This window comes from Pangasianodon hypophthalmus, chromosome 1 (genome assembly GCF_027358585.1).
Source record: "Pangasianodon hypophthalmus isolate fPanHyp1 chromosome 1, fPanHyp1.pri, whole genome shotgun sequence".
Classification (NCBI taxonomy): Eukaryota; Metazoa; Chordata; class Actinopteri; order Siluriformes; family Pangasiidae; genus Pangasianodon; species Pangasianodon hypophthalmus.
Window position 1 is genome coordinate 30783457 of NC_069710.1, and position 17739 is coordinate 30801195.

The 17739-nt window shown below is 41.4% G+C and overlaps 1 protein-coding gene across 9 annotated transcripts in view; it reads left to right on the top strand.

Annotated features, from left to right (window-relative positions):
- The window catches only part of abi1a (abl-interactor 1a), a 64123-nt gene that overhangs the window by 27238 nt on the left and 19146 nt on the right, over positions 1-17739 (top strand). For 6 of the 9 annotated variants that reach the window (XM_026944796.3, XM_026944800.3, XM_034303210.2 and 3 more), the window contains exons 3-4: positions 11310-11486; positions 16946-16960. In XM_026944796.3, the coding sequence (XP_026800597.3) occupies positions 11310-11486; positions 16946-16960 (192 nt within the window). The remainder of the gene's footprint in view (positions 1-11309; positions 11487-16945; positions 16961-17739) is intronic. The other 3 variants (XM_026944797.3, XM_026944799.3, XM_026944802.3) reach the window with 1 other exon arrangement.

Consider the following 17739-nt stretch of genomic DNA (forward strand, 5'->3'; position numbering starts at 1 on the left):
TGTTACCATAGAAACGATAACGTATCAGAACGAGAGCATTAATATAAACCTGTTGTTCACGTTACAGCCGGAACTACTGTCCAAACCTTAATGCGATGAAATTAATCCTGTCCGTCTGACTAATCAGAGGTCTCTGCATTTATAGTGGTGTGTGTGTGTGTGTGTTGGGGGTGGGGGGCAATCTTAACCTTATACTGTGTTACAGCGTGTGTATTAGTCACTATGAGTGGAAAACAGAAGTTGGAGGAAAGCCTGTGTGGTGTGTGTGTGTGTGTGTGTGTGTGTTGAGGTGGGGGGCGATCTTAACTCTGAACTGTGTTACAGCGTGTGTATTAGTCACTATGAGTGGAAAACAGAAGTTGGAGGAAAGCCTGTCTGTTGTGTGTGTGTGTGTGTGTGTGTGTAAATGAGTGGGAGATTGTGAAGCTGCTACCTAGAGTTCTGCCTCTGTATGAAGAGGCTGTTAATAGACTATGAACAGACACTGTTTTGTCTGGCCAGCTGGAGCCTCAGCAGAGAGAGACTGTGTGTTCCCCTCTTTCTGATCGTGTGTGTTTGTGTGTGTGTGTGTGTGATTATTAGATTTCTGTGCTTCAGGCTCTGATGCGTGTGAAAGCTCTGTGCAGTTCATACAAAAGAAGCAGCAATTCTTTCTTCGCCTGATTTGAAAGGAGTTCATACATACACTCACTGGCCGCTTTTCCTGCAGGTACACGGCACATGGACATTAACGTTATAGCTTTATCTCTGACCGTTACAAATGGTCGTGGGTCAAGATGGCGGCCAGCAGGGACGCCATGCGGTATGGGACGAGTAAAAGCACTGACACTGGAGACTCCTTCCATATTTCAAAGTGTAATGGTTGCTGTGCTTTGTGTATTTTAATAATTCGCTTCGTTATGCTCTGATGTGGCAGCCATCTTTAATGGAGTGTCATGTGACCTGGGTTTAATCGATCTGACCATTTTTAACACGTCATATTGCGTGTAAATATAAGGTTGTATAAATATAAGGTGCTTGCTGAGGGAAAGGCAGGTAGTTAGACAGGCATCGCTCTGCATTGTGTGTTCAGTGATGAAACAGCAGCAGTTACTGTACTGTACAGACGGCCATTACGGCTCCATCCTCCTTCTCTCTGGTTTTATTCTTAAAGGAATAGATCATCCAGGAACAGTGGTGTGGCTGATTAATTAAAGGAAACCAGGCGCCTGTACTATCTGCTTGGTATCCTGGATTCCAACACAATGACAGGCATTTTACCCCCGGCAAAAACTCTAACCCCCCCATCCACATACATACACACACACACACACTCTCTCTCTCTCTCTCTCGTCTCTGCTGTGTGGATGAGTTTGTTCCGAACAGGAAATGGAGCTGGATGGTTAGAGCGCGGAAGCCCTCCTCCCTCCTCCGCTTCCTGATGATGGAGCACAGCTCGAGTTGCTGTATACAGCGTCACAACGAGAGACGTTACAGCACAAGCGCTAATGGTGCTGCGCAAGATATCAAGCACGTCCACGAAACAATCTGATAAAGGCAAAAAAGATCTGATTTTTGCAACTATAAGCACTTAAGTAATTTAATAATACAGAATCTCTGAGTCTATAAGAGTCAATCAGTAATCAGATTTCTTCCTAAATCAGACTGTAGAACACTTCGTAACTCACTAATAAACCCACCAGAGATGAATCATAACATCGAGACTTTATATGGCTTATATACGGTCCTTTGAGCAGTCTTTATTTTGTTCCAGAGATAGAGATGAGCATTTTTAGAGTGAATACTTTATACATGTTTAACAAATACAATGGCATTTTTGTTTTTATCCACTTAAACACAGATGTCGAAAAACAAATGCCATCAGTTTAACAGTGATCTCTAGAAATTTCTACAAATATTTATAACAGTGTCCTTTTATAAAAAATAATCACGATAACCAAGACCTGACACTGTCAGGTCACCAAGCCCCGCCCCCACTCCTATGCATAAGACCGATTACAGCAGGGTTGTCACGGTAACATTTTTACATTAACTGCGCTAGTTTCATATCTTTATATCTTTCAGTTTTCTTTCTTGTCTGTGACGCACCTCATGTCCTGCCCCACGTTGGGCGCCGTGATCACTCATGGTGGGAAGTGGTAACTCGGTGGATAAGACGTTGGACTCCTGATCGGAAGGTTGAGAGTTCAAATCCCAGCACCGCCAAGCTGCCACTGCTGGGCCCTTGAGCAAGGCCCTCAACTGCTCAGGTGTATAAATGAGATAATTGTAAGTCGCTCTGGATAATGGCGTCTGCCAAATGCCATAAATGTAAATGTAAACGATTGGTGGAAACAGAAAAGCAGGAAACAGATTAGAAGCTGACAGTAAAAATAGTTATGTTTCATCATATTTTAGTCAACAATTTTAAAATGATTTACATTCTGTACTAAATAAATGCTTCACAAGTGCTGTTATAGGAAAATAATCAACAACCCCTGATGTGCACAACATGCCATGAATTGCACCTTGACTCACAGTGTAAAGTAAGTGTGTGTCTCAGTGCTCAGTGCTCGCAGAATTGAACTGCTCTCACTTGTGACAGTTTCTCTGCACGCTTTCTTCACTGCTCTCCGCTCAAGAGCATCTTTGTGTGTGTGAAATTCACACCAACTTGAGTACAGTACAGGATCGGACCGATGCCCGATACCAGTATCAGTATTGGTGAATGTTTAATTTATACGCTTGTGGAAGTTGCTCTATGTGGCAGACAGAAGCCCAAACCAGACTCACAGCCCCGTGTTGGCATCATCCATCTTCCCTGCCCTCAATCTGCTACGTGGCTTTGCTTTGGAGCTGATGTGAGGATTCAGTCCCTCTGGAAACACTGATACCATCTACTTCCTGCACAGACAGATGTTCATTAGAGCAGATAGACAGAGAGAGACACAGATTACACTGTAGAGTGCTGCTTTTTAAAATTACACTATATATAAAACTCCTTTTCCATCATCACCGGACATGAGGGATAAAGTGTGCGGGTGTGGCGTTGTTGCCGTGAATCAATAGTGTTGTAGTGCTGAGTGAAATGGCTTTAGATGATCACTAATTACTGTGTGTCGTGGACTGATGGATGATCGATTGATGTCGGACTGTCTATGTGTAAATCTTTTTGCAATCCCATCTTTCTGACTCATTCATTAGCATTAGTGCTTTGTCATCTCGAGAACTTTTGTGCTAACCTTAGAGTAGCTAGATCTATTCTGGCATCTTCCTAATGTTTCTCATGACTTTTTTGTCGTCAGTCCTGAAGCACACCTCCATGCCGCGTCCCTATAACGGCAGAATGGCCTTGAGTCACACACCTGGTGTTATTTGTTGATCATCTGTCGGTGATTTGGACGGGTGGCTGTTTTGTTCATTGTGTGCCACGTTAAGGACAGTGTGAAGTGTGTGTCTTTTGTTCTTGTGAAATGTGCAGTGTGTTTTCACACTAACAGTGTTGAAGGCGGAGGCTGCCGGTAACTCCCAGTAACCCACAAACATCTGGTCATACTTTCCCAAGTCTAAAATAATCACGTAATCATGTGCGGCTTTTGCTCTGTTATTAAATGTTGCTTGATTGGGCAACTGGATAGACCGCATACACACGTGTGTGCCTCCATGCAAGTGTGAACGAGCACACTTTCGTGTGTGTGGGTGTGTCGGACTGTAATATTGCTTGGTTATGCTTTGTGGGTGTATGTGTGTGTTCGTGCATGGTTGGAATTTTAGCAGATGCCACACTGAGAAAACTGCTGAAGCTTGCTCATTTCCTGTTTGAAACAGTTGTCAAGGGCAATCCTGATCTTTGTAAACACACATACACGGTGTTTATAGAGATGAGTGACAGATTAGAGGAGGAAATCAATGGCTATGTTATGCTTTTGGGGGCATTTATTTATTTTAATTTCAATCCAAAGCTCATCTGACTAAAACATTTCTATCGTGGTGGGCGTGGTTTCTTCCATGATGACTCCGCCCCTATCTGAGAGATGTTAATCATATGCGATGGCCTCCACACTCACCAGGGCTTTTAGCCAGGGCTTTCCACCACCATCATCACAACACCACCTGAGGGAATAGTTTTTGGAAGAGCATTGTTCATCACTCGAGTAAAGATCCTGAGACTTGTAGACTCGATGCTAAGGTGCATGGAGGTTGTTCATGAAGGCCAAGGGGACGGAAGAGCAAACAGAGAAAAAATGAGCCTCTTGGGAGTTGAAAGAGTCGACTCTTATTGATGAGATGAGTCAAATGATCTGACTCACTGAAAAGAGCTGGAATTCCAATCACTCGATCACTCGATCATGTTCACACTGTCCACTTGTGATCGGATTACTCGAGATGGAGGTTAATATCAACAGATTTCCTGAACAGGGAAATCTGAGACAGTCATCACATTCTGTCACAACATTAACTATTGTTTGACCAAAGGATGATAAAGTAATCGATCAATATATAAACGGAGCACATGGCTCCACAAAACAATTAATCTGCTAAAGGTAGTCTCAAAGGATGTTGCCTTATTAGTCTTCTGCCATGAAAGTATGAGTGGATTAACAGTCCAAACAACACAGTGCATTATGGGTATGTTGCCTTCCTTAGGCTACACTGTTGTTTAATATTTAATAAAAAAAAAAGTGTACTGGATTCTCTCATTATGTTTTTGGATACCACTACAAAACGACCTGTGCCGAAAATAGTGCACTATATAGTGAACAGGGCAGTTTTACCACAGCTGGCTCTGAGTCTCAGCGCCGCGTTAAACCACCTCGCAAAAAGTCGGCGTAGAAATTGCGTTTGGGTCATTTAATTTACAGGGCAGTGTAAGATTTATGCAGCGTGTGGAAGCTGCCAGGCCATAAACGGCCGCTCGGAGGGAGGGAGGGAGGGGAGGGAGGGAGGTGTGGGATCGGGTCATACTGAGTCACACACTCACTCATCAGACCATTCAGGGCTTAATAGTGCTGTCAAAACACACTGCATGAAAACGCCATTACACTCTGATATACTTAAATTCATTTTTCCCCCTCTTGGTTCATGTAGGCCAGTTGTAGCTATGTGAGTATTTAGTGAACTAGACCTCTGCGCTTGGTTAGATTCTCTAAATCACTGTACGTAGTCTAAAATGATGGGGCTGTAACTCTCTGTTAGTACCTCACTGCTGTTAAATCACTATCCCGACTGACAATAAATCCACAGCTAGTCCCTCTGTGAGCAATAACCCTGAAGAGAGAATACACTTCCAGTGCTCCATGATTCACCCTGGCTAATAATCAGGAGCAGTGATGACCGGAATACCCCCGAGCAAGATCCTTAACCCTCAACTACACAGGAACGTAATTATCCAGATGATTAGTTCCGCCGGAGTGTAAAGACTAGTATGTGCTTTGTCATCAGCAACAGTAAGACATTCCTGACATGTTTCCTGAACATCTCATTACTTTCTCAACTCCCGCCATCTTCACTGCTTAACTCGCAAAATTAAAGAAAGCGCTCAAAAAAAGCACTGAGCACTTTATGTACATCTAGAGGATTAAAATCGACATCCACTAGATGGCACATCCATGTCCGTTAGGTTTCCAAGCTGAACTGTTAAACGTTTAGCGATTTCATAGTAAGCCTGTATGATTAGTAAATCAAAATTATTTACTAATCTAGAAAATCACGAAAAGAAATGGATCATTCAGTAGGTTTGAAGATGACATGAAACTTTTTTTTAAATTTATACACTGTAATAGGAAAACAAAACTGGTTAGTGTTAGTGCTCAAGAGCTGTCTGGAACAGTAAATAAGTATGCAACGTGAGACACCAAGGATAGTTTGTTAATAAATAGAAATGGTAAGACCAAAATCAAAATGTATCTATTTTTAAACTGGTGCATTGCATGTTTGCTAACATGACCTTCTGTGAGTAGAGCAGAAATCACTTGTTCCACAGTTCAGACATTTGACAGGGAAAAAAACCTGAATGAGTAAGAATGAGTCAGGATCATTCTTCACAGAAAGCACAGACAGCTGGCAGAAATAGCTGCTGGATCCAGCTGTGGTGGGATTGTTGGGATTGGGGGCAGTGTAGTGGCAGCGGGCCGAGGGTGACATTTCTCCTCCATCTGTGGAACCATTTAATCAGAGAGTGAGTCAGTGACTGAGGATTGAACAAGATGCCCATAACAGCAACTAAGTGAGGGAGAAGGGGAGAGAGAGAGAGAGAGAGAGAGAGAGAGAGAGAGAGGAAGTGAGTGTTAGTGCCCACTTATACATCTCTTAGGACCGGCTTCCAATTCCTTCAGAGTGTCAGAAAGGCACTTCAGATGGAGCGAAGGTGCTGTCTGAAACCAAAGCATCTGAATGACCTGCCCACCTCTACTGTGATTGGCTGGGAGACTGAAAAAGTTCAGCTGTAATTGAGCTCCGAGTAAAGTCCACAAATCTTAACTCATGATTTCATTAGACAATGCTGTTTCCTCAGATGAGGTTGCATCTTCCTCCCAGACGAAATGCCGCCATTTTATTTGAAAGAGCAATTAAACCTGCTCATTTCCCTTTATAGCTCCGCCCTCTGGTTTGATGGACAGCTAAGATCTTGAAAGACCATAAACACTCCGGCCTTTCCGAGGTTCCTTTCGGATGGCTCTCAGAAGCGGTTTTGAATGAAATATAATGAGCCCTGAAGAGAGAATGAATGTGAGATGGTGAAGATTTAATATGATTAAAATTTACAACCATTAAATGATTTTTTTTTTTTTTTTTTTCACTTGTAAAGATCTAGAGACGCTTGTGCGTCAAAGAAATCTGTGCATTTTTGTGCAAATGACACCACAAATCAAATACTTTTGTTCTCAAGGACTTTACCTACTCTTGGATTTCATTGTTTATTTGTGTGTGTGTGTGTGTGTGTGTGTGTGTGTGTGCTGGGTGGTTTCAGCCTGGACGGTATTTTTACACACAGGAAGGAGATGAAATCAGCCTATGCGGCCTCTCACTTCCCTCCCTCTGCCAGCTGCATGCTTGTTTGCTGTGATAAAGAACTGCTGCTACCATTGGTGCAGTCTCAAATACACACACACACACACACACACACACTCTGTCCATCATCAGCGTCTTTCCACTGCTGCTTTATGACTCTAAAGCACTAGAGTCTGCCTCACATCTGTGTGTGCTCCTGATTGCACACTGGGTTTGTTCGAGGGGTTACAGGAGGTCGCGAGCTGCAAAACTGAAGCAGATTCGAGATTAAAGTGTGCGTAAAACCTCATCACTCACCCCTGCACCCTACCCTAATCCACCTCAGTTCCTGCTGCGAGGGTTTTGTGCACTTTGTGTTCGACAGGAAAACATTCTTAGGTGTTGCAATTGTTCAGTTTCCTGCTGTGGACGTTGGTTAATTTAACCCACAGCTCTCACTACAGAGTGTATTCTGGGTTTTTCTGTGAATTCTACACCACATTGTGTGGACACTAGCCTACTGCGATGTCATGTGCAGCAAACCTTCTACTCTGCGGTTTCTGACCTGAATATAAAATGGCAGAACTCTTTAAATAGTGCCCTGTATGTGTAAGGGTTAGCAGTTGTTCTGGTTGTGGAAGGTGGTATGGGATATTGTTTGCCTTTTATAAATCTAATTTTTTTTTAAAGTGTTTTGCAACCTTTTAAAAAGATGCTTATGTGACTTAAAGATTATGTTTTTTGAGTAAAGTTTTTTGGACATTAAGTTGATCACCCAACAGTTTAAAAAAAAAATACAGTAGCATTCAAAGTATTTAAAAGGACTGTTGGTCCGTGAATGTGGAATTGGTCACAATCACACTGATGAAATAAAGATAACGTCTTTAGTCGGCCTGGTTGGATCAGTGTGTGCGAGCTGGATCCATCCAACTTGTTACTAATCACCAGGACCAACCTCTCTCAAGCTGTTTACTTCCCTCTCAAAATGAGTTAAAGCCTCATTAATACAAGACTGTCAGAAAGGAATTATACACACGGTTCAAATATACTCGCATAGGGCTGGGCAAAATGATGTAATATCTATATTGTGATCAATTACACTGGTCTACAAGGAGAAAGCCTCGGAAATGAAAGTAACTCAGTTTTACCAGAATTTGGTCACTAATAAAGGAAACTTAAGTCCTGAGTGTTAATTGGCTCCAGTTTCCAAGATACAGCTTCAGGTCAAAATTGCATCAAAATAATGTAAAATTAGAAGGGGGGGGGTGTGATTATGCTCCATACCTTTTCTGCAAATTGTCATATAGCAATGAGAATGGTGCCACACCAATCAGTATAAATGTATCTCTTCATTGATACCAATAACATAACTTTCCATTCATTTATGTTTTTTTTTTCCATGTAACATTTTCATGCTTTTTTTCATGAAAAACTGACCGAATTGTGGGTGGGTTGGTCCCATTGCTGTGTAGATTCCCACAGCATTTTTTAAGATACAACCTCAAAATTATACAGTTTTAAAGCTTACGAAATATAATGTGAATATCAGATAATTACAGAATACTAGCTCTAACATCAGATTAAACGACGAGGTTCCGCCTTTATTCGGTATCTAAACGGTGCTTGTCTCTTGTGAACTGCAGTAGGATCATCCCTGGAGAGGTTCCAGCAGTAATCGGCAAGCATGGACGGACTCCACTGCATCCAAAATATAGGTGGCATGCCTTTTTTTAACCACTGCCGTCATACTGCACTTTTGAGATGCAAATGTAACCTCGCCACAAATGTAGCAGAAGTTATCTGCATTGCTTACACAGTTTCGAGGCATCTTGGTTTCTGAGGGAAGATATCACGCGATTGTTCCTTGGAAGTGTTAGGCAATGACACTTTCACAAGCCACCAAATGTAACAGTATGATGCGTAGATCTGGCCAAGACAAACGTACTCTGCAATAAAAGACCAATAAATTACAGTTAGGTAATAATCTTTAGTCTCAAAGTGAAGATACATTTATAAACTTTCATATGGTACCATTTTCATTGTTCTACCGTACTTTGTCGAGAAGTTGCGAGGCATCATGAATATCTTGAAAACTTTAGCCAACCAGCACCTTTATCACCTGTTTTCTAATTCATCTAATCTATATATGTAAGAATTAGCGCAATTTATCTCGGAGGTCAATAATTTCCCAAAATTTGTAGACCAGTGTTATTTCACAATAGAGATATTTTCTAAGATATCATGATACCATTCTATAATTTAAAATTTTTTTATATATATATATGTCAGTTTAATTAAAAACTGATGATAAGCAGCTGATTTGACATTCAAATATTGAGCTTAATCTTTAAAAGTGTGAAATTATTTTCTCCTTTTCAGTGTTAATTTTTTTAGAACATTATAATAACTGATTTTTATAACTAAAAATGTTTCATTTGAATATAAAATATTTTTATAGACAATAAATAATCGAATAGTTTTTTTTAAAGCAGACCTATATATTGTGTTGCATTTCGTGTATCATAGAATCTTATCAGTTATGACGTGATATATTAGTCATGTCACTCACACCTCTACACTCACACACACTTTTTCTAGTCATGGACGTGGTGTTGGTTCAGAAAATTAGCTAACTTTTTTTGTTTTTTATAACTGCTCAGCATTTCGTGGGTTTATGAGTCAAGCCATTTAGATTTGGCTACATGACATTTTTGGGGGTTTTCTGGTTGACAGTGAATAGTGGGATTATAAATCATTACAGTTTACAGGTGTGGAAGAGTAAAAACAAGCAGTATTGAGTGAGATATTCAGCATGTGCAGATTGTGAATGAGTCCTGGGATGAGCACAGGACAGTGTTTATGATTACAGCAGCAGCTCTTACAAATCTACAGCTTCCAGGTGAGATTAAACACTGAGGCTGAGACTTTGGTAGGAACTGTTTTTGGGAAGTATAAATCTTTAACGTATCCATGTGAGACTATCTACAACAGCAGAACACTAATGAGTCACAAATGCAGAAAAAAACAGAAGACAGGAATAAATCAACCATAAACAGACACAATAAGGTCCATGATGATTGTCTGGTTCCTCTCAAGGTTTCTTCCTCATATCATCTAAGGGAGTTTTTCCTTGCCACAGTCGCCTCAGTCGCCTCAGGCTTGCTCACTAGAGATAATTCTGTCTAAAATCTAGGACTGTTTGCATGTTTTTGTTTCTGTTTGCATGTTTTTTGTTTCTTATGTTCTGTAAAGCTGCTTTGAGACAATGTTCATTGTTAAAAGCGCTATACAAATGAAATTGAATTGAATTGAATTGTCCATTATGAATGTCTGGTCCTCTGAAGGTTATTTCAGGTGAGCAGTGAGTAACTCGGATGATTGGGAACACTGTATCTTAGTGGGTGTTACGTTTCAAAACCAGGAAGTGGAGTGTGTTGTTTGAATGTCTTGGGTGTGGCCATGTGTTGGTTCTCAGTGGTTTTTGGTGAGTCGCAGGTCGGGACTGATATTGAAAACAAGACAGAGAGATACAGTGCTCTCATTCCACAGAGAGAGGAATGAAAGGAATCCTCTTTGTGTGTGTGTGTGTGTGTGTGTGTGGTGTGTGTGTGGTGTCTGTGGTGTGTGTGTCAGGGCTTACATTCCCTCAGCTCTTCAGACCTTGAGATCAGTGAACATGCTGTGTGAATGATCATGGTTAGGGAGGTGGAGGAGGAAGTTGTTTGCCATATAAGCTCACACAGTTACCCAGAATATACACAAATCACCTGCATGTATGCATTTCTATAGTTTATTTATGGAAGGAGTCTCCAGTGTCAGGGCTTCGTAACAGTCAGAATTATAGCTGTAACTTTAAGATTTCCGAAAACATGGTTACGCTTTGTGGTTTGTGGTTTCATTCTGTGTTGAATGAAAAACAGTGTGCTTTAGATGTAGTGACTTTTTTGGCAGCTTGCACCGTTACAGAAAATATGTAATGAGCAAACGAGTCAGTTTCATCCCAAAACAACTTTCACAAATGTTTCTGATGATCGGAAATCGTTAGAAAGGACGCTCATATACTTCTGTACTTCTTTACATATTTTTTATTACTGTGTTGTAGTATTTTGTACCTCGATTCCATTATGAACCATCTCTCCATCTGTGGACAGTAAAGATAGCCATTGAGTTGGTTTGTGTGTGTGTGTGTGTGTGTGTGTGTGTGTGTGTGTGTGTGGCTGCTGTGTAAAGAGATTTTAAAGAGATGATTTTAAAGAGATGGCAGAATAAAGAGATGGCATCAACTTGCGCAGGTTGCTGTTGCATCATGGTTTATTTGCTTTTATCGCTTTTCTTTATAGACAGTGGACATCCATAAGGAGAAGGTGGCCAGGCGAGAGATCGGCATCCTGACCACTAACAAGAACACAACCAGGACGCACAAGATCATCGCTCCAGCCAACGTAGAGAGGCCGGTGAGGTACATCCGAAAACCGATAGACTACACCGTTCTGGACGACGTGGGGCACGGAGTTAAGGTACATCCTGCTCTTCGGCTGCTGAGACGTGTGTGTGTGTGTGTGTGTGTGTGAGATATTTGACTCGGGGGAGTTTTAGGCAAATCAGCTCGTGCACTATTTTCAAAAAGCTGCTCCCACGTTTGAGTTAAAGAGGGAATTATTTGCATTATGAGTCTTTTAGAAGCGCTTGGATGGTCGTCTGCTCTTTTTCTCGATGAGTTATTTCAGTCAGGAAAATAATAAAAAGCATCTAAAATCCACAGACACACTGTTGGGAAATTCTTCCTAGTGTTTGTAGTCTTGCCCGAAATTACAGCTCGGAAACACACACAGTAGCAGAGCTTCTTCCTCACTGCCCAGAGCGAAGGAAACCTCCCTTAATTCAATCAGACTCGGACTCTGCTGGGTTTGGACGTCTCTCCGAAGCTGCCTTTTCCACACTCCAATCCATCATTCTAATCACAGCGGTTCGATCAGGCCCCCGCTGCAGGCTTTACAGCAGCCTTGGCTACAGGATCAGCCGTGCAACAGAATTCTTTCAGCCTGAATTAAGCAACACACACATCACAAAGCCAGAGATTATTTCATCTACCTGTACCACGTTAAGGCTTTTAAATTACTGTTATTATTTTATGCTGATGCCAAACTGAAACTTCACAGTCTTCGTTTATGCAAATCGGACAATCTCGAGCTGTACAAGACATTTTTCCACAAAGTGTGTGATCTTCAGATCTCTGCTGCAGTTTGTAGCACAATGAAAAATTTAGCAAAGCTATGATTTAATGTCAATGGTTTGATGTTTAGTAAGGACCGTACAGCACTCTATGGTGCTTTGCAAGTATTCACCCCTCTTGAACTTTTCCACATTATGTAGTCTTACACCTTGGAATTGAAATTAACTTTTTTTTTACTGTTTGATTTTGCCAAACATTTGAATGGGATGTACACTATATGGTCAAAAGTTTGTGGACACCTAGCCATCACTGTTATATTGTTGCTGTTATATTAACCTCCACTCTTCTGGGAAGGCTTTCCACTAGATTTCAGTCACAAGAGCATTAGTGAGGTTACGCACTGATGTCTGATGTTGGGTGAGGAGGCCTGGTGTGCATTCGCCATTCCAATTCATCCCAAAGGTGTTCAATGGGGTTGAGGTCAGGGCTCTGTGCAGTCCACTTGAGATCTTTCACTCCAACCTTGGCAAACCCTATCTTCATAGACCTCACTTTCATAGGGTCAGTTTCATGCTGGAACAGGTTTGGGCGCTTAGTTTCAATAAAGGGAAATTGTAATGCTACAGCATACAAAGACATTCTATACAATTGTGTGCTTTCAACATTGTGGCAACAGTTTGGGGAAGAACCACATATGGGTGTAATGGTCAGGTGTCCACAAACTTTTGGCCATATAGTGTATATGTATATATCATTCTTTTGTGACACAAAAGTTAATTAATCTAAATTTGTTGGTAAATACTTGGTAGAGCCGCATTTGGCTGCAGTTTTCTTGGATATGTCTGTATCAGCCTCAGTTCTGACCAGTTCCCCAGTCCCTGCTGATAAAAAGCATCCTCACAACATTTTGGTGATGCTACCACCAGCATGCTTCACAGTACGTGTGGTGTTCTCAGCATGGTGAGCAGTGTTGGATTACCGCCAAACGTAGCACTTTGTTCCAAGGCCAAAAAGTTCAATTCTGGTCTCATCAGATCAGAGAACCTTTTTGCATGTTTGTTGAGTCTACAATATGGCTTTGGCTAACTCCAGTCCACCTTCATGCTGTCACTCTTCCATAAATCCCAGCTTTCTGGAATGTCTTTTTGACTTGTGTGAGGCTAAGTCATACAGATGGTGTCAGCCACAGTGATAGCAAAAGTGACCAGAAGTGTAGCAGCCTGCTATCAGGTCAGTTCCCCTCCAGTAATAATTTACTACATGTGGTTAAAACAAAAATTTCTGATTGGCCACAGTGGCTGTTAATTTGGTGCTTTCAAATTCCCCAGTTTCTTCCATTTACGAGCAGAATGTAACGCATTTGCAGAAGGAAGTTGAAAAGGACAACTTCCTTTCAAAATGTGTTAAAGCTACATATAGTTGTGGTGTTCACTGTTATGCAAAGTTTCCTCTCGAACTTTAATTGCTAGTAATCCGCATGAGTCTCACACCTTGTCAAGACCTGAAAGTTTGAGTGCATTGATTTTGACACAATACCTCATCTCTGTCTCATGTTTTCCTGCACATGTGCCTCCTGAACTCAGAGAGTGGTGTGGGAAAATACTGTGCAGTAGTTCTCTCTTGTCCTCAGGCAGAGGCGTTTCTCTGGCTCTCTCTTTCCTCTGTAATGAGTTTCAAACTCCATCCAGCCTGCAGACATTCCACCGAAGCCTGACTCATCACATTGGAGGATTAGAGTATCTTCAGCTAGGCCAGACTCACTCGCCCACTCAGGGTTCACTCTGTTACTGCAGTTTTACATTGCTAGTCAGCTGGTGCTTAATCCAGTCAAATGCTTTGGAAATGCAGAGAAGCTGTGTTTTCTGAAGAATGTCTTAGGAGAAGATAAATGTTACATTTTCCGCAGTGCCTTTACTCTGTGATGTTGGGTGTTGGCGAAATATATTTCTTCCATTTACACGTCATTTAAACACTAACCCTCTGCTTGCTTCATCCCACACGTTCCCATATATTTCCAGCCAAGTGGGTAGAAGTGACTGGTTTGGGTTTACCCCAGTCTAAATAAAGCCTGACACATGTTAGGGCCGGTTTCTCTACATTTACATTTACTCATTTGACAGACTTACAGAGTGACTTACAAGTTCAAGCTGAGCTCCTAAAGGAATTTTGACCAATTCTGCCTGCTCCTGCAGACATTCCTGACCAGTCCCGCCCACTCCTGTAGAAAGATTGACCAATCCCTCCAGTTCCAGCTGCTATTTTTGCTTGTACCCATACACACTATTTTCTATGAACTTCATTTGACAGGCCACTTTATCTGGAGTGACTTACAAGTAGCAATCAGCTCAAACTGAACTCCCAAATGAATTCTGACCCACTCCTGCAGATGCTCCTGACCAATCCTGCCTGCTCCTGGAGACGCTCTTTACCAATCATGCCCTCTCCTGCAGACATTCCTGACCAATCCTGCCCGCTGCTGCGGATGCTCCTGACTAATCCCAGACGCTCCCGCAGATATTCTTGACCAATCCCTCCTGCTCCTGCAGATGCTTCGGACCAATCTGGCCTTCTCCCACAGACATTCTTGACCAGTCACGCCCATTCCTGTAGAACATTTGACCACTCCCTCCAGCTCCCACTGCTGTTTTTGCTTGTACCCATATGTGATTTTGTATGTGGACTTGGATGTTTCTATATCCCAAAATATAAAAAAGGTTATTTAAACAACACTGACCTAGACCAGGTTCCAGAACATGTACTAATAAATGAATGAATGAATGAATGAGTAAAGACCAATTTACAGCAATGCATGATCATCGCACCACGTCCAACACGCTCCCATGTTAATCAACAGGACCTTTCTTTGTCTCACAATTTTTATATCTGTTCGATCTCTCCCACCCTCATGAGACTAAAAACCACCCACTCTCATGTTTTTTTTTTCCCCACTAAGTCCCACAGAAACCGCATTCCCAAAGCAAACCTCTATCCAGGTGTTTAAACTCTGATCACTTGCATAGACCTTAACCGCTGATCTTTCCCTTTATACCCAGCCTTAAATTGCCTCACTCATTTCCTCACTTGTTTCTTCCTTAGACATATTACACAAGAGTCAGATCTTGCTGTAATCCCCTGTTCATCTTTGATTCATACAAAAAGCCCTAAACCTCAACAAGGCTATTTACTTTTTTTTATGACCATTTGAGCTTCAAACTGTCAAAACAGGTAACATTGGCTGTTAGTTGAAGTGCTTTTACTCCTTTATGAAAGAGTAATGTTGTATTCTTCCATCGCGCTTACCTCATTGCCCACATCAGAGCATGAATTATTGATGCAGCCCTTGATTCTCTGCTTGTCATAATAATTTTAATGTCTTTTTTGTTACTCCCTATAGTAAGATCTTGGCTTGCCTTAGAATTGCATTTGGAAAAAGAAAGATTAGTTTGCTGTTGGGAGGGTGCTAAGGAAGGATTTAGCGTGTTGAAAGGGTCGAAGCTCACCACTGCCACTGGTGATCATTGGGCAAATTGTATTTAGTGTAACAAACAGGAATTAAGTGTAGCAAACAAGAATTTCACCCCTTGCATTATTTTCTCCCTCTATTAATTTACTTTCTTTGCACATGTGACCATAAGTGTTAAAAAAAGGGCTTGATGGCTCTCATGGTCAATAGACATAATTGTCCTTTGTAGATAAATGGCCAAGCAGTAATCACTTTCCTTTATCAACAAAATAGTTACTTGAATATATTTCCAAATAAAGGCCTCAATTATAAATTGACATTAAAGAAGTCTTCCACATTCAGTTGTTTCACTTGTCTAAGTTCCTCCAAGACTCTGAGTAAAAGCAGATAAGCCAAAAAAGTTATAGTTGTATAATAAGAGCTGCGAGGAAAGCCAAACTTGCAACGAGCTCAGGGCAATGGGGCATGAAAACCTGTCACTGGTTTTAATAAGTATCTAAAATCACCAGTGACAGAATAAGTTGTAGCATTTGTAGCCCTGTACACTGCTTTCAGCAAACTTGATTCAACTCGTCAGTTGATTTACAGCTAGTGTTAATGTCGTAGTTCTGTCACTTACCACACAAGACCAAGTTGCAAGTCACTTTTACCCTCGTGTCCAAATTGAATCTTTTGAAGTCTTTTTTTAACTCTCAAATCTAAGCTGAGGTTCAAGTCACTTTTACCCTCAAGTTGAGTCTCAAGTCAATTTTGTCCTCAAGCCCAAGTCCTGTCTCAAGGCACTTTTACCCTCATGTCCAAGTCGTGACTCAAGTCACTTTTACCCTCATGTCCAAGTCGTGACTCAAGTCACTTTTACCCTCATGTCCAAGTCGTGACTCAAGTCACTTTTACCCTCATGTCCAAGTCCTTTGTCAAGTCTCCCTCATGTTCAAGTCGAGTCACTTACCCTTTTGACCAAATCTTAGGTCGCAAAGTCTTAGATCCCTTAGTGTCAAGTCCAAGTTGAATCTCAAGCTACTTAGACGAGAGTCAAGTCACCCTCAAGTTTACACGGGCAGTGGAGGAAGTACACAACTCGTGTAGTTTTTCTGCAAATAGTTTGCCTTAACTACCAGAGATGGGGCATTCCTTATCTTTACATCCTGTAGTTTAATACTAGTTGGACTGACATGCTGCGTTTTTTTTTTTACAGCAGAAAAAGTAGCCCCCATCCCTATTTACGTAAAGGTTTGGTAAACGTGTATTGGAATGAGTAATTTTTGACCTGCTCCTCTGTCTCTTTTTCTACCTGCCTCCTCTCATATTTTTTCTTTCTCTCTTTCTCATGCCTGCATTAGTGGCTAAAAGCCAAGGTAAGTCCTGATTATCACCTGCCCCAATCCCGCTGTAGTTTGTTACTGATCAGCCGCTTTACCCTCAACCCTTCTCCCTTGTAGTTCAGTATAATTCCCCCAATGTCATGTGGTGCACATTACAGGGCTGGGCGATACACGAGGTGTTGTTATTGTTAAGGGTATATGATATTGTGAAATTAAAAATCCAAGACCATATTAATCAGTTTTAAAGCTTATTCATGAGATGGTTCATGAGAGAGAGCAGTGTTGACAAATCCAGTCTTGTTATCTTTAGTAGCTCTTATTATTTTTATGTCGTATCGCCCACTCCTACAGCGCAATATAAACATGGCTCTGTGTCTTAACACAAAATAGCTCCTGCACATGTAGATAAAACAACCCTTTTGTAGGCTGTGTGGGTTTCCCAGACTCAATGATTGCTTCCATAGAGCTTTCACAGAGTCCTGGCTGGCCTGTGGACAGTGCCGGTTATTTATCAAACATCGCACAATAGCATCCTAATGAAAAAATAGTATTGCTGATCCAACATCAGTAACCATATGATAAATCTAAAATATTTCAGCATAGTGATAATGTACACTACAAATGTCTGTGTTTTATCCACTTTAACGTCAGGTGATTCTCAGGCCTTTTATGAGCCGAGCGTGGTGTGTTAAAACATGATTGTGCCACTTCTAGGTTTTTTGATCCACTATCTAAGGTCTGGGAAGCCCACCATTTCTCACCATTTGCCCAACTGTTCTGTTGTCCTTGTCTACAGTTTGTCCCTGAACCTC